The following is a 20,191-nucleotide window of genomic DNA, read 5'->3' on the forward strand; positions in this document are numbered from 1 at the left end:
GTGGTGCTTTTACAGAGGGACGGTCAAATGAAAAACAAAGAAGAAGTTATCATCTTATACGAGTTTCTTTTTATTGTTCAATGCATGGCCACACACATATACTGGTTTTCTTTTGCACTGTGCATGATGGGACAGTCACTATGGAAATGGTGATGTAGATGGGACACATTTTAGGAGTTTACAGGGGTCCAAATACAGCCCACAGTCCTCTGGGAGTCAGCCGGCCCCTCTCCTCCGAGCCTCCTCGGTGACTGGCTACAACATGGGGCTGATCAGCTTCTAGCTCCCTCTAACATGACACCTGGATAAATAAATTCTGGATTATAAATCGTTCACTTCATTTTCTGATCTGAAGGATTTGTTCAGTGGATCAACGCACGGCAACAACCCCTTCCCTTAAACATTCTTGGAGATCTCGTTCAAATTTAGCTTATGAAAAGCAAAATAAACAACATCATTTGGGTACAAAAATAAAATCCAAATTAAAAACTTTTAACAGGACACCACCTGTTTGTTCTTCTTCCTTTTCTCTTCTCATACACAATAGCACAATACAAAGTCACTGGTCACAAAAGTACACCGCAATTAAGGAAAAAAACAAGGAGCCACATAGGAAAGAAACCGATCCCGGAGAAGTGTACATTATGTCTTCCTCAACCTTTCCTAGAGGCCTGTGAGTGACGAGACGCCTGCTTGGTTTTGTAGAGCTGGAAGCCTCAGGTGTCAGGTGGACAGAGTGGGTTTTCTCCGTCTTTAAAGTTGTCTTCATACACCCTCGGCTTTCCAAAAACGCAGCCCTACCAGACACGCACGTCCTTTACCCTCTTCTCTGAAATACAGACTGAAGGGAAAGGGAGGGAGGGAACGGAAATCCAAACCACTGCTCTAAACATCTACATGGATTCATCTGAGCGTGAATGTGTTAATGTGTGTGCGGTTTTCTCTCTCGACACGTATGTACTCGTTTGCTAACATATACAGTGTATTCCTGGTTAGGGTGTGAACCAGGGGCACTTTAAAAGTTGTGTAACATTCCCCCACCGTTTCCGCGCTCCGACCACTAGAGGTCACTCTTTATGTTTAGGATTGGGAGGTGGGAGATCTGCTCTTTCTTACAGCTCCGTTTTCACTCGCATTTCTCTTCTTCTTTTTTTTTTTGTCTTTTTTAAACTCCACTCTTTTAACTTTTCCACTCCTCTAAGCTTTTAACTCTTTCCTTCGATTCAGCTTTCTTTTGAGTTGGTTTTTGCCTTTGAAGACGCAGATACACACAGAGCAAAAGAGTGGGAGAGAGAGAGAGAGGGAGCGAGTGTTGTGATCGATCAGCTGTTCGCAGCGCCGACAGCTGCCCCTGTTTGAGCTCTCAGCCAATCTCCTTCCACTGCCGGTAGAAGTCCACGATGTTCTTCAGCTCCATGCCCGCCGAGCCCGCCGCCTGGATCGCCGACTGACGGCGGACAAAAAAAAAAAAAAAGACAGACATGACATTAGGGTTAGGTGATATTGAAACTCTCCTTTAACATTGTCGGCTTGTTTTTGATACAACAACAATGTGGTGAAGCACAGAGAAAACAAGAGAAAGAGAGACTAAAAATAGCACAACACAGGTGTTGCATAATTGAATATCCATCTGATATTGTGGACACGTGAGGACCATTACAGCGGCCAACCAAAAACGTGATTATGTCGTCATATCGCCCAAGCCTACATGCAATACATAAAAAACTTAATACAAGGCTTGTATGTATATTCCGTCATTACAGCTCACGCAAATGTCTTTCTAACACACCACTATTGAGAAGAAAGAAATAGGGATTCAAAATGTTTGTTTATTCGAATGGCTACAATGTCCAACAGCATCTTAACGCCCCCTCCCTAAATCAGCAGATGGCTGTGGGATCTGTATGAAAATGAAGAGGACAGCACTGGAGCAAAAACAGAGCAGAAACTGGACTAGTCCTGGTGCAAAATGTCGATTTCCAGAGTGACTGACCTTCATTGCTGCTGAGCGAGTGCAAAGCTCCTCCACCTGATGGTCAGTCAGAATGGTCACCATGCCGGCTGTGTCTTCATCTCCATTGCTCTGGGAGACGGTCAGCTGACGACAGCTGTCCACCATCTTGTATAAATGCCTTGAAATGAACAAAGAGAAGTCAGAGTCATCCACCCTGAACAAACAGAGGTAACTGTAGAGAGGGGAGCGAGGTTTACCAGGCTTCGATGTCCTGACGCTTCAGTTTATCTCTTTCAAAACTCCGACCAGACTCCTTCTGGCAGCGAATGTACCTACAGAAGGATGTGAAACAGAATATTTAAATAAACACAGTTTGATGGAGTAAAAGTGAGATTTGTGTTTGACAAGTACTACACAACAAAAAAAACTCTTTCACATCCAATCCTAGACAGCGAGAAGCTCCATCGGTCACCATACGCATGAAACCAACACCCACCTGTTGCCTTTGCGAAATTCAGACTCCAGAAAGCGGATGCCATCCCTCGCTCCGGCATTCTCCTTCTTCAACCTGTCAAGTCCATCAATCACTGCGACAGAAGAAGTAGGTCAGACTAAGTAGCCAAGCAAACAGTCACGTCAGCAGACAGGACATTTAAATATGAATCGCAAACCGACTTTGTGAAAAGATAAAGTCCAGCTGACTTCTTCAAATAACTTATTTCTGACCAAGTGCCCGAACGATTGCATGACAATGACAAAATCAGCAATATTTGTCATTTTGCATTGTTTGATAAATAATTAAAACAATGTATATTCAACATTACTGACGACTCAGTCGACTGCTTGATTAATGTACTAATTGTTTCAGAAAAAAAAAGTGTCTTCTATGTTTTGCATAGTTTCAAGCATCGATCAACAGCACAATACAATTATTAATGTACATTTAAGGGTAATGCAAGAGTGTTGAAGCCACTCCACTTATTAAAAGACTTTTGGACATGAAATGCATTTGATAATAAAATCCGATACTAAATGTTCAGAATTTCTACCCCTAATTTGCAATGAACTTGTGTTTAGCCATGTCTTTGTGTACATCAGGGCTTCTGCAGGGTTCCCAAACATAACTGTAAGACTTTTTAAGACCTTTTCAACGCCACATGAAATGCAGGTTTCATACCTGCATCATGATTATACCGTCCACAGTATGAAGGAAAATTAATATGGATGAAATGGCACCTTTTTCAGTACTTCCATGCAGGATGTTAAAAACATTCCTACCGATATAATTAACAATCTACATGACCTGGACCCGCATAAGTGGCAGAAAATGAACAGATGCATTGACCAATTTAAAAAAAGATAAATTAATTTAACTCTTTGCTAAAATCAGTGCACCGACCTGTCCGTGGGATGATGATGATGAAGCAGCCGCTGCTGGCCAGCTGCCGGATGAGGTTGAGATGCTGGCAGAGAGCAGCTGTGTCTGGCACCAGGTAGGGAGACATGGAGGACTGGGCCTTAGGCTGCTGAAGGCTGCCCTCTAGCTGCGACACCTCCAACTGCAGAACAAGAGGCCCAACAGCAGACCACGTGCTGTTACTGTAAGGTGTTCATTCACGGTCACAGAAATACAACACTACTATCTCAAGGTTCCTATACCGGTTGCACTACCTCCATCAGATGTGTTTTCAGACACAAACACAAGAAAATAAATGTTTTTTTCTCAAAAACACGCCCTGAGCGCTGCTCTTTTGCCAGTGATGACCGTATCAGCACACAGCTGTGTCCACGCTGCTCAGATTTCAAAGGGAAACACAGACGGGGTAAACAGCCAGTGATAAGATTAAACACCTGCAGTCGCAGCTGGGCCATATCCCTCATTAGGCGATTTCGACGAGCTTCCTCTTCAGCCTGGACAAATAAAGATAGACACACGAGAGTCAACAGCAAAAAGGGACAGCTGCTTTACTCACAGGTAACAAAAAAACAAAACATTATTCAACGTTATTTAGTTCAACCGTTACACAACATCGGCATTTTCCCCGTGTCAGCGGCACACAGAATAATGAGACTAGACTGAATGAGGCCCCCTGGTGGTTCTTCTTTCAACGTTGTTCTGTTCAGATGTCACTCACCATTCGGAACTGGGCCTTGGCCTGCTGCACCAGATTGTCCTGCTCGGATTGGCTGATGCTGGTGAAGATGCCCGCCTCCGGGTTGAAGTGCAGCACGTTGCCCTGGAGATTCGTCAGGAAGTGGCCAAAACTGCGAATGCAACACACTCGCACGACACACTGGAGGAAAGACAGAGCAGAACATGTCAAGAGGTTTTATATTATGTTTGATAATAACATATCATGTCGGGTAAATTAAACTTGAGGACTTTTACTCCAACTACATCTTGTCTTTAGTGAGTAATGAAGGGCACACAAGAGTCCTAATATGTTTCAGTGTCCTGGTAAAGATGGGATGATGACAGATGTACCGAGGCTTCCTTCTCCATGAGGTTTAACAAAAGTCAATTTGAGTAAATTTGGGAGAATTGGAACATGTACGTTTCTTAGAGACGCCCTTCTTTCATTTAAATTAGTTTCTTCCTTTCTTTCCTGATCTCATGTTCTGTTTCTGTCTTCTTCGAGTACATTGTAAATGCTGAAAGGATGTACTGTTCTGATAACAACACTGTTTTGATATTTGCAAACTTCCTGGCTCATAAAAAAAACTGGCAGAAAACACGATTCTACAACAATAAAGTTATTGGCATGGTGGAGCTGATGCCTTTTGGTGTTTATAACAAACACTGAACATCTGTAAAAGCTGACCCTGTGTGTGTGTGTGTGTGTGTGTGTGTGTGTGTGTGTGTACCTCCTGTAGAGAGCTGAGGGACGGGTTGCAGCGGGTAAAATCGAGGCGGCGGTGAGCTACGTTGAGAGCAGGCAGGTGTCGCAGAGCCAAATCTTCAGGCAGCAGCAGACTTTGGACCAAACCGGGCTGCTCGCACTCGTTTAACAGCTCCGTCACCTCGGCGTTCAGACCGAGCTCTGCGGCACACACACACACACACACAAATAAATAAATGAGCTGTAGACTCAGAGAGCACAGTCATTAAAAAAACAAAAAAAAAATCACACAGGAAGACCATTACTCAGCGTGAGAGCCGAGTATTCGCTCTCTATGTTTGTTAAGTGAGTGCTCGCAGTACAGGGATGGAACAAGAGCACGGGGATACGGACAAAATATATATCACAATGACCATAAACATTATACATTAAAACTATTTACTAACATAGAAAAACATCTTTAATAACCATTACATCAAACTGCATGGATAAAAGGCTTGCAACTGATACTTGCTTTTTACCGTAACTATACACATGTGTGTTATGATTTAATGACAAGATTCAAGTGAAATGGACCACACAGTAATATTGATATATCATAAGGAAATTTGATTGGACTGTTATTTGACAACCAGCAGGTGTGATCGCTCAGCATAAAGACTGTAAATAGAGGGAAACAGCTTCCCCGACTTTGTCTAATGTTTAAAAATAATTGCCAATCAGAATCTCTAAAGCTCAATATTTATTTAAAAGTTATATCTTGGTAGTTTAATAAGTTTAATAAGAGTGGGACCAATCCCTCTCAGCAAGAAAGCAAATACACGTAGTTCGTCGTACTACTCCTTTAAATGAGTGGTTTAGGTGATGTCTTCACTCTGTGTCTCAAAGGACATTTTAGTGTTGTTGTTCAAGTGGGGAAACAAAACATAGTTACTGTTGTGTCATCCGGTACCCACTGAGCTATAAAGCAGCATAAATCTTTAAGCAATAACTCACCAGCCTCGAGCATCTTGCTGCCATCTGGAAGCAGGTTGAGCAACACAGACAGTCGGTTCCACAGGCTTTGAGAACTCTGCAGAGAGAACCAGTTTGATAAATATGCTCCGAAAATGTCAGTGTTTCAAGAGACGAAGCGGGACGTTCAGCCCTCTCACCTGTGCACACATGATGATGATGTCGGTGTTTGTCCTCAGCCAATCAACAAAGACTTTCACCACCTGGATCAACCCCTGATTGGTCAGGATCTCCAGCTTCTCCAAGAGGGTTTTCTCACTATGTACCGATTGAGTACTGTGTTGGCTGCCTTCCGAATCAGAGTCCAAGTCTAGAAGAGGGGACAGAACAATAAAGCAAAAAGTTTGAGTAACAGTAGGGGGAAAAAAGCAACTAAAAGGACAGATTACATGAAAGTTGGAGGTAAAAAGCACATCACCATTGTCATTGGTTCCGTTGGCAGCACCGGGGTTCATATCGCAGGGTGAATCCCCAGGAGGAGGGGGTGTCTCTTGGGAGGGGGGGGCAGAGGCCTCGGTAGGGGTGGGAATACCCGGAGAAGACGAGGCCGGAGGCCTCAACAACATGTTGCTGAAGGTGGGCGCCAGGCGGAAGCAGCGCTTTGCCTGGAAGAGCTGCGAGGACATGGCCTGGAGGTTAGTGCTGATGCTGGAGTCGCTGGGCACCAGAGGCCCGTTAGTGGTGGGCGGTGTATCGCCGTCCCTCTCGCCTCCTTCTTCCTTGGGTTGGTCCTCATCTTCCTCTTCGTCTTGGGGCTCCCGTGCCTGACCCTCCAAGTTGTCAGAGTTTTCCGTGTCCTCTATGTCCTCCAGGTCTGAGCGAGACTCCTGGCTGTTCATGTCCGAGTCGGTCTCTACGTCAAACGCTGTTCCTCCTTCCTCCTCCTCTTCCTCTGATCCGCTCCCCCAGCTGCCCTCCTCACCCAGGGGTTCCCTCTTAGTCTCCTTCCTGAGAGCCGGCAGATTGACCGGGGTCCCCGTAGTGGTGGCACCTGTTGAGTCAGCGTGGCCCCTCCTCTCGTCAACGTCCTCCTCGTCCTCTTCGCTCTCGAAGCCTTCGCTCAGGTCGCTCTCGTCCTCTCCTCGAGTGTCCTTGCGTGCACAGCGGCGCCGGCGGAGTCTCGAGAGTCGGGTGTACTTCTTCTTCTGTCTCTGTTTCTCTTCCTCCAACTGGCGCTGTTCTTCCACACTGCACTGTTTTTTGGCGCCAACCCTTTCCCGGCCATCTTCATCCTTCTCCTCCTCATCTTCTTGCTCCAGGGAGCCATTCTGCAGAGGCTTCTCAACGGGGCGATCTGCCGCTGGAGCCGATAAGTCCCTCACCTCCGGGTCATCTAGATAAGAAAAGAAAGATTCACTGACTGTTTTGATTTTGTTCAGGTTGTTTGTCACAGGTGACTCTCTGAAATCCCTTACTTCTAACTACATATTACTCATTGAACGTTAAATTGCTCTTGACTTGTAAGAACTTCACACAAAGCTGATGTTCTCCCAAAAGATGTGATGTTAAACAAGAAGAGGCAGCTCTGTAATCCTAAAGGAGTATGCTAATGAGAATACATTGGGTTTGATGCATTTATCTGTGTGGATTGAACTAACTTGTAACTGCATTTGTGTTCCTTTCTCTCTCCATATATGGAGACAGAGATTTCCTCTCTCACCTGTGGCGTCAGTGTGAAGTGGAGGCACCTGGCTCTCCGCTTCCTCCAGTTCAGCCTGCAGACGGATGTTGACGTGGTTCACCAGATGGGAGAACAGCGCCAGAGTGAACGCTATGGACGCGCTGTACTGCTTTGATCCTAAAAGACACAATAAAACATTTATTAGTACAAACAAAAATCATTTACATTTTAAATGTGTACGTCTTTCGTTTTATACTTCAAGTTACAATCTCGAAGATCTCCGTTTCGTTATCTTTGGCGGCATCTATGGCAATAAACCACAGGTGTGTTTTTGGATTGTTTCTGACCCTTTGCCTTCTTCTGAATGTTGAATTTGTTTCTTTGGGTTTCCTCGTCTGTAGTCATCTCTCTTTTCTGTGATTGTTCGGCCACAGTAACGCCGCTTCACATACATGCGAGTTGAGGAGTGAGTCTGTCGCGTTAGCTCCGCCTACCCTCTCTGACGGACCAATCAGTGCTGGGTGATGGAGAACGCATCAATTACATGAACACTACTTGGTATTTTTCCCATGAATGTCGCCACAGGCACCCATTTGACATTTATATAAATGAAAATCTACAAAAGATTACTACTCATGAATTGCTATCACTCTCTGCAGATTTATGCATTTCGTTAAATGTCACGTTCGGGTCTGAATTTTAGTTTTGGAGTCAATCCACCACACAGATTATTTTATAATGGCAAGAAACAAGAACAGCTTAAATGGGTGTTTTGGACAGAATTGTGACTGAGTCTGGTTTGTGTTATCTTCTCCTTCCACTAATCATTGTGGTCCTCATGTCATCTAGATACACAAGCTCACTGAAGACGGTACTGAAATGGAAATGCAGCTTTTAAAATGAAAAACAGGCTCTGGCTGCACTCTTTGCACTTCCCTTGCACACTTGAATATTTGCAAATTTGCACTATTGTATGTTTACTTTGCAAAACAAATTTCCCTTAGTGGGACAGTAAAAATAACCTCAACGTTCATGTTTGCTCCCTACTGTAGTCCAGTTATATATTAGTCATCAAAATGTATTGAAACATTTTAGAAGACAAAATGATGAAGTACGCCCACAGCCTTAACACTAACCTCCCCTCTTCAGGCTGTGCACCACCATCAGACAAGTGACCACCATTTTGAAGACGAGGGTGTCGGGCAGCACGGGGCAGGAGCTGTCAGCATGCTGCGGCTGCTCCTCCTCTTCCTCGCTGGGGGAGTGGTGAGCACCGCCATGCGGTGGAGGCGGCAGGTAGAACAGCACCAGGTTGAAGTCCTCCAGCACCGACTGGCAAAGTGACGTCAGCTCCGTCTCCATTAGACTGCATAGAGACAGAGGAGGGGCAGCAACGAGAGGAAAAGGATGCACCACATTCTTTTGTTGAACCAGTTTGTGTGAAGATTTTAACAGGCAGCAAACACTGGACACTTCTAAACCAAATATTTGACTTTGATATCACTGATACAGGTAGGAGTTTCGATACATTGTCATTTGACAATAAGTAAACATACATAACAGACTGTGTACAGTCTTAACATACCAATACTAAAAATGCAGTAAAGCCAAAGGCTTGTTTCAACTGTGGACGGTTTCTCAAACAGCGGAGGACGAGCTCTCACCTGTTCTTGGGCTGCAGCAGGCTCTGAAGGTACATGAAGCTCACCAGGAGGTGCTTAATGTCTTTTAATCTGCACAAAAGAAAACAGCAAAATTATGGAAATCATAGATTACAGATATTTAGATTTTGTATGAACATTCTCAATCAAATTCAGCATTTTCTTTCCATTTAAGATTTTCATGTTTTAGAGGCACCTGTGCATGTAAAACAATGGAAACAGAGGTGTGTTGTTGTAAAGTGTTGGCGGTCTATCACTAACCCTTTCTGTTCTCAGAGACCCCTGAACAGATAAACAACGTACACTAGGCTAGCAAGAGGGTGAAATACACTTATTTGCTGAGAGTTGAATGAGCAGATCGATAGCACTCTCTTGTCTGAATGCTAAATATGAAGTTTGAGCCAGCAGCCTTTAGCATTAAAAGCAGCTAAGTTAAGTGTTATTAAAGTAAATGGAACAAAACAGTATTGTTTTCTGTCCAGGTGGCAAAAGAATGTCTTAATCTTATTAGCTCCATGTACAGTAGTAATCTAAGTAATCCCATAGTTAGCAAGCAACATGACTTGACCTTTATCTATCCTCTCTAAAACTTTCTGCTACACACCAGGCATCATCTCTTGAAACGTCTATTTTACTGGCTTCATTTTTGTGCATATTTGTCTTTTATTCCTTCTGATTTCTGATACTTTTGTTGCTTCAACAACATAATCTCCCCACAGGGATCCTCAATTATCTAATCCCATCCGCAGAGAGACGCTGAAAGCAAATCAAAAAGTTACTCTGGGATGTCGGCACAGTGAAGTCCAAATATTCTGTTTATATTTCAGACTTGTGTTTTTCCAGGCAAGCCAGAGAGAAACATGAAGACCACTGTTGTCCAAAGAGGGCTCCTGAGGCCTCGGGGGACTCACCTTTGGCGAGAAGGAGACAGCTTCTTCATTTCCTGCTTCTTCACCTGGTGGTACATCTTGGCAGCTTTGTCAAACAGGCGCTTCAGGTTGCCATAGGCACCCTCAAAGGGGGCGTCTGATTGGATGCTAGCACAGATTAAAAAAAAAAAATAAAAAAACATCTGTTAAGACTCTGAACTTATTGTGCTGTGGTTCAGTAGTTAACATCAAACATAACTGCACATAAACATTCCTCACCAGCGAAGGTAGTAGTAGGTTGCTTCAACATTGTAGAACTTGCTTCCTGCCAGTGTGCCCAGTTGGTTAAACGGCATTCCTGTAGACAGATGGATGAACAGACGGGTCAACAAGTTAAGTTTACCTTCATTTGTAGAGTTGACTGATGAGGACAGAGAATCATTACCTAAAGATCTGTCTAATAACTAATGGAGGAAGGAGCAACAAAATATTTCAACTGAAATTCACGAGTAAATCAGTAAACTTACTGAAACATAAAGCTCTGATCAATGTACAAATGTAAGCTATAAGTCCCTTTAAAGCACAGTACAACTACACACACACACACACAAAATCGGTGTGGAAGTTGGAAGTTTGTCTGAGTGAGAAATACAATACTCAGCCGAGACTCCAGATTACAAGTTACTGCTCCACAATGTGTCAACTAGTGAGCTTTAGAGGTGCTGATAGATTCTGTTACCTTTGGACAGAGCTAAGCTAGCCGTTTCCCCTAGTTTCCAGTCTTTAAGCTAAGCTAAGCGGCTGCTGGCTCAAACTTCATATCTAGCGTACAGATGTGAGAGCGGTATGAATCTAACTACCAGAGAGAAAGCCAAAAGGAGTATTTCTTAAAATGTTGAACTATTCCTTTAAGTACTGTTTGAACACATTTGCAATCTAAACATAATAATAACATCATGAGGAAAGTTAATATTTGTAAGCTTAATTCTTCAATTGCTTTCTTTTTCTATTGAACAATGGGATTTCATATGTTTCTTATTATTCTGGATACCAAAAGAATACCATCTGATGAAAGTGTTTTCCACAGCTTTTAAGAAACAAAGCATTGCTGCCACTCTTCCATTACATTCACTCACCCATGTGTGGCATGACAGACAGAGCCTGATGATAGAACCTTTCTGCCAGCTGCTCAGACTCCACTCCAGCAAGTTCATTCTGATAACGGGCTGCAGACGAAACATTCAAAGAACAGAGAAACGGTCATAATAAATGTCAACAAGATATAAAATGTTCACTGATTTTCTTTAATCTATCAAAAGCAAACCAAAAGTGCTGCAGACATTACTTCCTTTGCTTGATGATTTCAGCTTTTAATGTAAAATCAACCCAAATATCTCTGTGTCACATAAGTCTAAACCAACCGAACACCCTCCTGCCAATTATACTCAGTAGCTAAGCCAAATTTTCCCACGCTGAATGACGTACACATGCTGTCTCACACCTCTGCAAGCTGGGTAGAGAGATGAAATAATTGCACATTCTATTAACATGTTATTACCTAGATCTCCAAGGTAGACCAGACAGCGATGACAGGCCATCTGTGCCCACTCCATCTCCTTGGGGGTGGCTGACACCGGTTTCTTTCGGCCTGCGGGGAACAATTACACAATGTTCTGTGTTTCTTCATTTCAAGCATTTAGCTGATGCACTTACCCAAAATGACTTGGACTTATGTAACAAAAGAGCAAGTTTTAATCCGAGCACAGCAACAACTTGCAAAAAGCAAAGTCTGAATACTAGAGACAGCACCCAGATATAATTTCTCCATTAATGTCCACAGGTGCTTCTATATTTCAGTGGCAGAGAAGATTTATATTTCTTGAAAAGAAAAACGTTAACAGCTGGAGGACTGGATTACAGACTCTATGTACCCCTGGTATTTAGCCCCTGTTGTCTGAGTACCGGCTTCATAGTACTACACATAGTACTACATAGTACTATAACTTGGGTGACCCTGTACCTGTCACCTGTCTGCTTGTCTTCGCTGACAATACACTGACTTGGCACTTCTCCACCCATTTGTCTGCTCTGCATAGTGCAAGAGAACACCGACATCTGATACGGACTAAATTCAGACAATGTCACATAAACACTAAATGCAATGGTGTGATCTGTGTGATCTGTGTGTGTGTGAAAGTACATTTAAATTAGTGCGTTAACGCATTCATTAATTAACGCCGACAATTATATTATCGTGCGTTAACGCAGTTTATTTATTTATTATTAAGCCACATTTTTAACACAAGAACCAGGCAGCAAGCAGTGAACAGCTGTGTTTGTGTGGCGTCACTTCCTTCTCCCCCCCCCGGGTCCGTAACCCCTCCTACTCCGTCACCATCGTTCACTCTTGTCTCACAAACACAAACACAAACACACACACACACACACACACACACACGCACACGCACACGCACACGCACGAGCGTGATCGTCTCGTTACAGATCAAACGTGACTGTTGTGAAGTGGAGCTTCTAGTGAGGACCAAGACACGTCTTGTTTGAACGGAACACTTTAATGTCTGAACTGCAGTATTACAGTGTTACAGTGAACACAACGCGCTCTTGCACCCGACATATGGTTTTCTACTTATCATCAATATTGTTAGCGTCACGAACACGTACCATTCTACTTCCTGTCTCTTCAAAGTAAAAGCACTTCCGTTTTCATGTTCTTCACAATAAAAGTAAATCATGCAATCAAACAATTTACAAAAGTAAATACATATTGTCGAGTTTTTAAAGTGTTTTGTTTGTAATATGTATAATAAGCATCATTTAGTTATCACTACTGAGAATTAACAAAAAAAAAAAAAAAGAAGTAGATAGGTTTGCAGTTTTCAAGGTGTATATTTCAAATTACATCTCTTACACACATGGAAATAAAGTTATGAACACCAGCTGAATATCTATGATCAGAATCTTTATAACTGTGTTGTAACTGCTACTGTGTAAAGGGAATACTGCTGTTAAAAATAACCTAATTTGTTTAAAGTGTTTGCAAACCAAATGTTATTGCCCTTTTGTTCATATAGCAGTACTGTTAAAATAAAAGTGCGCAATACACTACTTTTGAATTCATTATTGAATTTTGCCATAACAAGGCGATTAATCACGATTAATCGCAAAGAATCCATGCGATTAATCGCGATTAAATATTTTAATCGTTGCCCAGCACTAATTTTAATACAACCTGTACATGACATTCAACTTTCCAGTGGAGGCTTTCAGAGAGTTTGAATATTACACAAGTTACAAAACCCTCACTACACCACGCTGAATGGGATTTACCTATTTCATGAGGAAAGCTAATCTGACTGTTGCAAAAATGGCAAAATAAAAAGCTATGCGTTTGTGGTTTTAGGTTAATGTCTCACTGTAATAGAGTGCATTCAAAACTAAAAACAGTGAAAATTATCTTTGACATCATACCAGCACCATTACTACAGTGTTAATGTCTATATGCGAGAAACTTCCTGTTTCTGTTTCAAAATAAAAGCCCTCTAGCATCTTTATGTGGACAAAATCCTTTCATTTGGTAACACAGGGCTTTTATTCTGAAATATTTGCAGGGCAGTGTTGTGGAAAATGCAGTGACTTAGGTGGCTCCAAAATGAATGTAGTACCGGCTCTTAATTGTGGATTGTTATCATTTACACGTACACACTTCAATCTAAAATAAATATAAATGACGTTTATAATGAAATTAAAAGAAACATTCTGGCCATTATGAAAGGCAAACTATGTCGAAAGAAGGGATGTCAGCAGCAGCAACCTTGTTTGTGTGGACACCATACGAGAGAGAAGCTGCCGCTGAGCAAGGCAGCCACCACACGCCGTGTGGCGCAGCCGTTGTAGTAAGAAAAGGACCGGTAAACGATAGCTCTGTTCCTCTACTCTAGTGTTCCAGTAAGCCATCAAAGTGAACCAGCATGCACATTACCGAGATCTTCAAACCGGAGCAGCTAAATAGAATTCAGCCTTTATTAGTTTTATTGTTCACACCTATGCTTTTTTCAATGAAGAAACTGTTTAAATGTGGACAACATATTTACAAGCATTTACATGTGAAGGTTCCACGTCCCTCATTTAGTCTGAGCTTTGAATGTTCCGTGTGTGTGTGTTTCTGGTGTCTGACCTATCAGTGGGTCTGTGACGTGGGTCCAGTCGATGCAGTCCTGCAGCTCCAGCTGGTAATGGGACTGGATGTACAGCAGCAGGTGCTGGTAGAAACCCACGCCGGCGATCAGGTGTGTGCGGTAGGCGCACTCCAGAGCGCTGCGACTGTGGATGTGCTACAGACGAGGAAGAGAGAGAGAGGAGCTGACACATCAGAGGTGTGTGAGCCAGACCATCCACATCGCAGACATACTGTAGCTTACAAGGACAATCAAAAAGGCAAAAAGGCATGAAACACTCAAATATATTGTGCATGTATAAAAACGACAAGCAATGGGGAAACGTTTAATGCAAAGGAATGTGGTTGGGAAATAAAACCACTGTGAAATAAAAAGATATATAAATACAAACTGGCAAACTAATGAGTATTATGAGGTTAGTTTCACTTAAGTAACTATAACATCATCTGACTCACAATAAACAGCTTAAATAAGAATAAAAAAATGTATGCAGCACAGCCAGATACATCGTCTTTTTGTACCAGTATTCCTCCTTTTCACAGCATGACGCCTACATTACCTGCAATTCAACACTAACGATGACAGTTTGTCGGTAGATTCTGTTACACGAGCAGAGGCTCACGTAGCCTGAAGCTGCTTCCCTAAAGCAGAGATGAGTAACGGGATACAAGGCTCTGATAAACTCAATTCTTTCTACTTCCACACCGCCAGAACTTTTTTCATTCACAAAACTTGTAGTCAACTGACATCACATGAGTACGTTTATCTGATTTTGCCTTTAGTGGAAGACAGTATATCCAGCCAGCTAACATCAGCTAAACTGGTTGGCTAACACATGCAAAGAGGTTTTAGTTTTGCTGCAGGGCCACTGACCTTCTTGTTGGTCTTGATAACCTGGATGACCTCATAGTAAACCTTCCTCCAGAGGAGCTCCTCAGCCTTACGGCCGTAGTCGACAGGGTGGAGAAACATCAGCTTCACACAAAGCTCCCTCAGCCTGAAAGAAACAGCAGACACACACGTGCACAAGTTAAGGAGGTAGTTGGGTCACCGGTTTGACAGGTGAACTAATGAGTCAGCATAGTTTTCACATGAACAGGTGAGGCCACGCAGAACAGAAACACCTTGCAGGGTACAAACGTCAATGGTGGGTACTGTTTCATGATCGAGAAAAAGACCTGCAGATTAAGCAATAGTAAAAAAAATATCATGAGTCGCATGATCCCTACATCAACAGCAAATGATGATAATAAGTGTGCCTTTCCCTGCTGTGACTCACACGATCTGTGTAAACTCATTCAGAAGTCAGAGTTGTTCCAGAATATTGTGAAATATCAGTCCCCAATTTGTGTGTGCCGGCAATGGCAAGATTATGTAAATACATTTAGGCAAGAACACGCAGTTTTTCTCATTATCTCCTCTTTGACGAGACGCTTGGTTCTCCTCTTCTCCGACGCCAAAGAGTATAATATAATACTGAACAAAAACACGAGCCTCACTTTGCACAGACGTGCCAAATAATCCCATTTGCAAGTGAAGTGCAATATATGACCACGGCGCTTACATTAAATGATGTCCTGTAGGGACTGATACCTTTAAATGCATGTGTAAAAATCATCCCTAAATGTGTGCAAATGAATCACTCGTGCCACATTCAGGCGTGGTCATGGATGCATGTTCCCTTACATAATCTTCAGTTACAATCTGGAATTGGTCCAAGTTTGGCATCTTTACTTGAAAAACGACTCACACAATTACCTTATTATCAAAATAGTTGACAATTATTTCTTTTATCTAATTGCTTAAGCTTTACATGCAACTTCCTGACCACAATGAAACCCCGTCTAGTCAATTTATCAGAGTGCATGTTGGTTCCCAAAGCAGTCACTGAGCGAATAAATACACCATCTGCTCACCATCTGTGGAGACACTCCACCATCAACTATCTTTGTCACATTTACTTCTCACTTTTCACAATTGCAGCGATCACAATTTCTCACAGATAGAATCAAATGATTCAATGAAACATACAATGAAACATAAGTAGTCAGTTTGGATACATCATACATTTTTTTATTGCTAAGTGTGAACTGCATTTGAATAGAATTTGGATGTAAAATACCAAGTCTGACCGGGGTCTCCAAAGCTCTCAGAGATGCTCTGGGGTGCAGTCAATCTCAGCATAATAGAGAGGTGGTTATATCAGCTAAATGAACTGGAGGTGGGCCACAGGAAGATGCATAATGCTCGGTGCGACTGGCCAGATGTTTAAGTTACACTCCTGCCTCCTTTCACACACTCTCTCTCTCTCACTCACACACACACACACACACACGCACACGCACACTGCTGAAACAGCTGGACATACTTGTTGCGAAGGCTGATGTTCTCCGGCTTGAAGACCTCTCTGTAGGATGCTTTGCCGCCGATGATGACATCTAGCTTGTGCACAGACTCCACCACGGCCCTGGGTGTCGTTGGGCAAATAGGAAGCATGAGTTAACATAACGACAAGGTTGTAACGCTGTGATCTAAACAATACTGCGGGGTATCATGCTAACGACCATCCTGTCTGTACAAAGCACAAGCTTTACACAAAGCAAGATGACTGCCTGATGAGATGTATCTGATGCTACACTGACTGAGTGTGCGGGGGATGTTGGGCTACTCACTGTCGTGACAGGTGGCTGAATGGAAGAATAGACAGACCCTTTCTTGTGGTAGCAAGCATTGATTGGCTAGCGCTAAGTTAGCCAGCACAATAACGTTCAATTAGCAATCATAGTTAGCGTTAGCTACGCAAAAAAACGGCCTCGCAAACTTACCTGTAAAGCCGCTTGATGAGAAGGACTTTCGCCTCTGGCTCACTGTCCTGCACCGGTCCACTCATTTTTGCGACTCGCAAGTCGTTTGATCACACGCTCCCGCGTTTGCTCGCCGCTTCCTTCAACCCTCCCGACACGCAGTTGTCAGGGCTACTCGGGTTTGTTCCCCCGGCAGTGACAACCGTGTTGATAGCCCAGCTAGCGTTAGCTATCAAGATAGCGTTAGCTTTCCTCACTTTCCCTCCGAGTCTCTTTCGTTTCTTGTGTCCTTTGGCAAGACCCCTTCTACCCATTCGTTCTGAAAACCGGGTAGGAGGAGGTGCCCGGTGATTTAGGCTCTTCCTGGTCAGCTAAAACGGTCCGACATGCCTCTTGTGTTGTTCTCCTTTCCAGCCATTGCTACGAAGGCGGCCATTATTCCTATCAGGCACCGACCGCCTGAATATCGCGAGAGTACGGAACGAAGTCAACAGAAAATCAGGGGTTGCCAGGTTGTCTAGAGATCCCCCATTTTCGACAATCTTGAAATCTTGAAAAACACCTTTGCCACTGGAAATGAGAAATTAGAAGATAATATATTTCGGCTGTAGTGGAATAAGTATTCAGATATTTTACTTAAGTAAAAGTAGCAAAACTGCAGTCCCAAAAAACTACAAGTAAAAGTCCTTTATTAAAAAAATGTACTAAAGTACCATCAAATGTACAATACCAAAGGTAGAAGTGCATTGTACTCAATGTGCAGAATGACCTATTATACGTACATATTACATCACTGGATTATAATTATGGATGAATGAATATGTACATGCAGCTGGTAAAGATGTGGTTTATTTACATTACTTTACATTGTGATGGGGAACCTATAATAATATATCATAATTTGTTAGTTGATTTGTATTTCGTGTTAATAATCTAAATCGTCAAAGTAACAAGTAATTATTTGTCCCCAACATGTAGTGGATTAAAGGATTAAAATAGCCGAACATCGGGACTAATAAAGGATTATCGTATTTTATCTTATCTTAATAAAGTACAAATACCTAAAAACTGGATTTCAGAGAAACATCAAGTGGTTAAGTGTTGAGGTACATTTAGTTAACTTAAGTTTACTTGAGTATTTCAATTTTATGCTATTTCATACTTCCACTCTACTACAATTAAGAGGGAAATATGGTACATTTTACTCCACTGCAATTATCTGACATATATAACAAAATGTGCTCCTCCTCCACCAGCTGCTTATGTGTCAAAGCATCACTAATAATATTCCAATAATATAACTCTCTGAAAATGATCATTCTTCAAGAAACAACAACCTTTAATGCTTTCTGTACATTTTGCAGTAAATACTTTTGTACTTTTACTCAAGTGAAATCTTGAACTTGTATATATATTTGTATGTATAAGATAATGACTCTATATTTGTATCGCAAAAACAACAGTCTTTCCAGCTTTTTGCATTCACATTTCCATCATTTGCATGCCCTTTTTCCTTACAGGGGACATGGGGTTGTGAAAGAAATGTGAAACATGGCATAGTGATCATGGTCAGTGTAAACTCTGTTGTTGTAATTCCTCCTGGCTACCAATAGAGGTCTATCAAGATCACATTTTATTTTACATTCTTTTCAAAGAAATAGCATTTTGAGAGACGCTTTCTTCCTAAATATAACACCTTTTTGTGTATTTCCTGACTGTCCAAACAGATTATTGTTATGACAGATGATGATGGAAGTTAATGGGGCATCACTTAGGGAGAAAAATGTAGTTTTATCAAGGTGCTGGTTCACTATCTCACGGTTTTGTTTGTTGTAATTATGTATGCGCGCAATGATGTTGTAAACGTGACGTCACTTTGAAACTCTCGAAAAATGCACAATGTTTGGCATGTTATTACCTATGTGTACATGAAAAATGAAAACCTTACTAGCCATTTCATCATGACATGAATATTCTCCAGAGTTTAACCTGGCAGAATGATTACATGAATGTATGTGAAGCAGGTTGAGGTATCTCGTGTCTCTTTTGTTTACACAGCATGTCTTGCTCCTCCATTGTGCTAATTTCTTTTCTTCTTGCTCTGTCCAAACTCAGAAGTAGCCAACCCTCAAAGGAACTGCAGGCGATTAAATGTAGGAGGATGAGGATAATTACAAGCTTGCTATATTCAGTCCAGTCCCCAGCTCCCAGATCTTGCCTGCCGTCCTCGCTCTCAGCAGCTCAGCAGAGGAGAGTGTGAGGAAATGATCTGCTCTGCTCACCAAGAGAAGAATCACAGTCCATAGAGCTAGCACCATGTGCAACCACAAGCTTATAAGTCCAGAAGATGAATCTATATTGTAAACAGTGGAAAAAAGGTTAAATAATCAAAGCAGATCAATGACCTAACCCTGATTTCAGCTAGTATTCAGATATTAAGTGTAGAATTTATGACTTGAGGATTGAGTTTCTTTACAATTCATAACCTTGTTGACAGTCTTACAGTCTTACAGTTTGGTGTAGCTCTGAAACAATGAGTTGATTCATCGATAAGGTCATTAGTTAACCGACAACAATTTTTGATAATCAATGAGTCTTTTTAATCATTTATGAAGCAAAAATGCCAAACAGTTGCTGCTACTAGCTTCTCTAAACAGAAGATGGTCTGCTTCTTTTCATTTCATATGATTGTAAATGAAATATTTCAGGATTTTGGACCATTTATCAGATAAAATCAACAATTTAAAGATTTTGTTTTCGGCTCTGGGGAATTTTGTATTATTATATAGATTATATTACTATTTAATCTGGAACCTAATCGGCAGATTCATTGTTTATGTTAGTTGTGGGCTTAGAATTGACCAAAAACTACGACTGGAAAAAAGTATGTTTCCTGATTTTCTATATATTTTGACAAAGATACACTTTCATCTTAAAAAAAGGCTCAGTGATTTCCAAAAACAGTTTTTAGCAAATGTTACTCAAACAGGAGAGGTCGTGCATTTGCTGGGGACTATTTTCAGCAGTGAATTAATACACATTAGTAAGTGATTATTTACTGCCGCAGGACGGTGAATGTGGGATCGTTTCAAGATAAGCTACATTGACCGTATTCATGGTAATGAAGGTACATGTCAGCCAGTGCAACAGTGTGGCTCATTAATGTGTTTTTAATAGTTTTGGGAAAACAATAGTGTTCTTGATAAAAAAAATAAATAGACCATGACGGACA

At 41.9% G+C, this 20,191-nt stretch overlaps 1 protein-coding gene across 1 annotated transcript; it reads right to left on the reverse strand.

The window, feature by feature from the left end:
• Positions 1-49: 49 nt before the first annotated feature.
• Positions 50-20,160, reverse strand: smg5 (SMG5 nonsense mediated mRNA decay factor). The gene is made up of 22 exons (XM_031867344.1): positions 16,981-20,160; positions 16,524-16,622; positions 15,029-15,152; positions 14,155-14,311; positions 11,518-11,607; positions 11,096-11,185; positions 10,239-10,317; positions 10,002-10,127; positions 9,094-9,162; positions 8,566-8,795; positions 7,469-7,606; positions 6,227-7,141; positions 5,949-6,118; positions 5,791-5,866; positions 4,820-4,995; positions 4,090-4,248; positions 3,806-3,865; positions 3,354-3,513; positions 2,451-2,541; positions 2,212-2,286; positions 1,994-2,132; positions 50-1,447 (listed from the first exon to the last, which is right to left on the reverse strand). The coding sequence occupies exons 1-22, from the start codon at positions 17,043-17,045 to the stop codon at positions 1,364-1,366; spliced, it is 3,372 nt and encodes a 1,123-aa protein (XP_031723204.1). The 5' UTR covers positions 17,046-20,160; the 3' UTR covers positions 50-1,363.
• Between the last annotated feature and the right edge of the window lie 31 nt (positions 20,161-20,191).

The sequence above is a fragment of the Anarrhichthys ocellatus genome, unplaced genomic scaffold (assembly GCF_004355925.1).
Source record: "Anarrhichthys ocellatus isolate YVR2014 unplaced genomic scaffold, GSC_Weel_1.0 scaffold39, whole genome shotgun sequence".
Lineage (NCBI taxonomy): Eukaryota > Metazoa > Chordata > Actinopteri > Perciformes > Anarhichadidae > Anarrhichthys > Anarrhichthys ocellatus.

What these genes read in the sequence shown, in the direction of transcription:
- smg5 (XM_031867344.1), bottom strand. Translation starts at nt 17,045, where the DNA reads ATGAGTGGACCGGTGCAGGACAGTGAGCCAGAGGCGAAAGTCCTTCTC. An exon ending in TTATCAAGACCAACAAGAAG is followed by an intron (nt 14,312 to 15,028) that starts GTCAGTGGCCCT and finishes CCTCGTCTGTAG; the next exon opens with CACATCCACAGTCGCAGCGC. An exon ending in CTGCTGCAGCCCAAGAACAG is followed by an intron (nt 8,796 to 9,093) that starts GTGAGAGCTCGT and finishes GTCTCTATGCAG; the next exon opens with TCTAATGGAGACGGAGCTGA.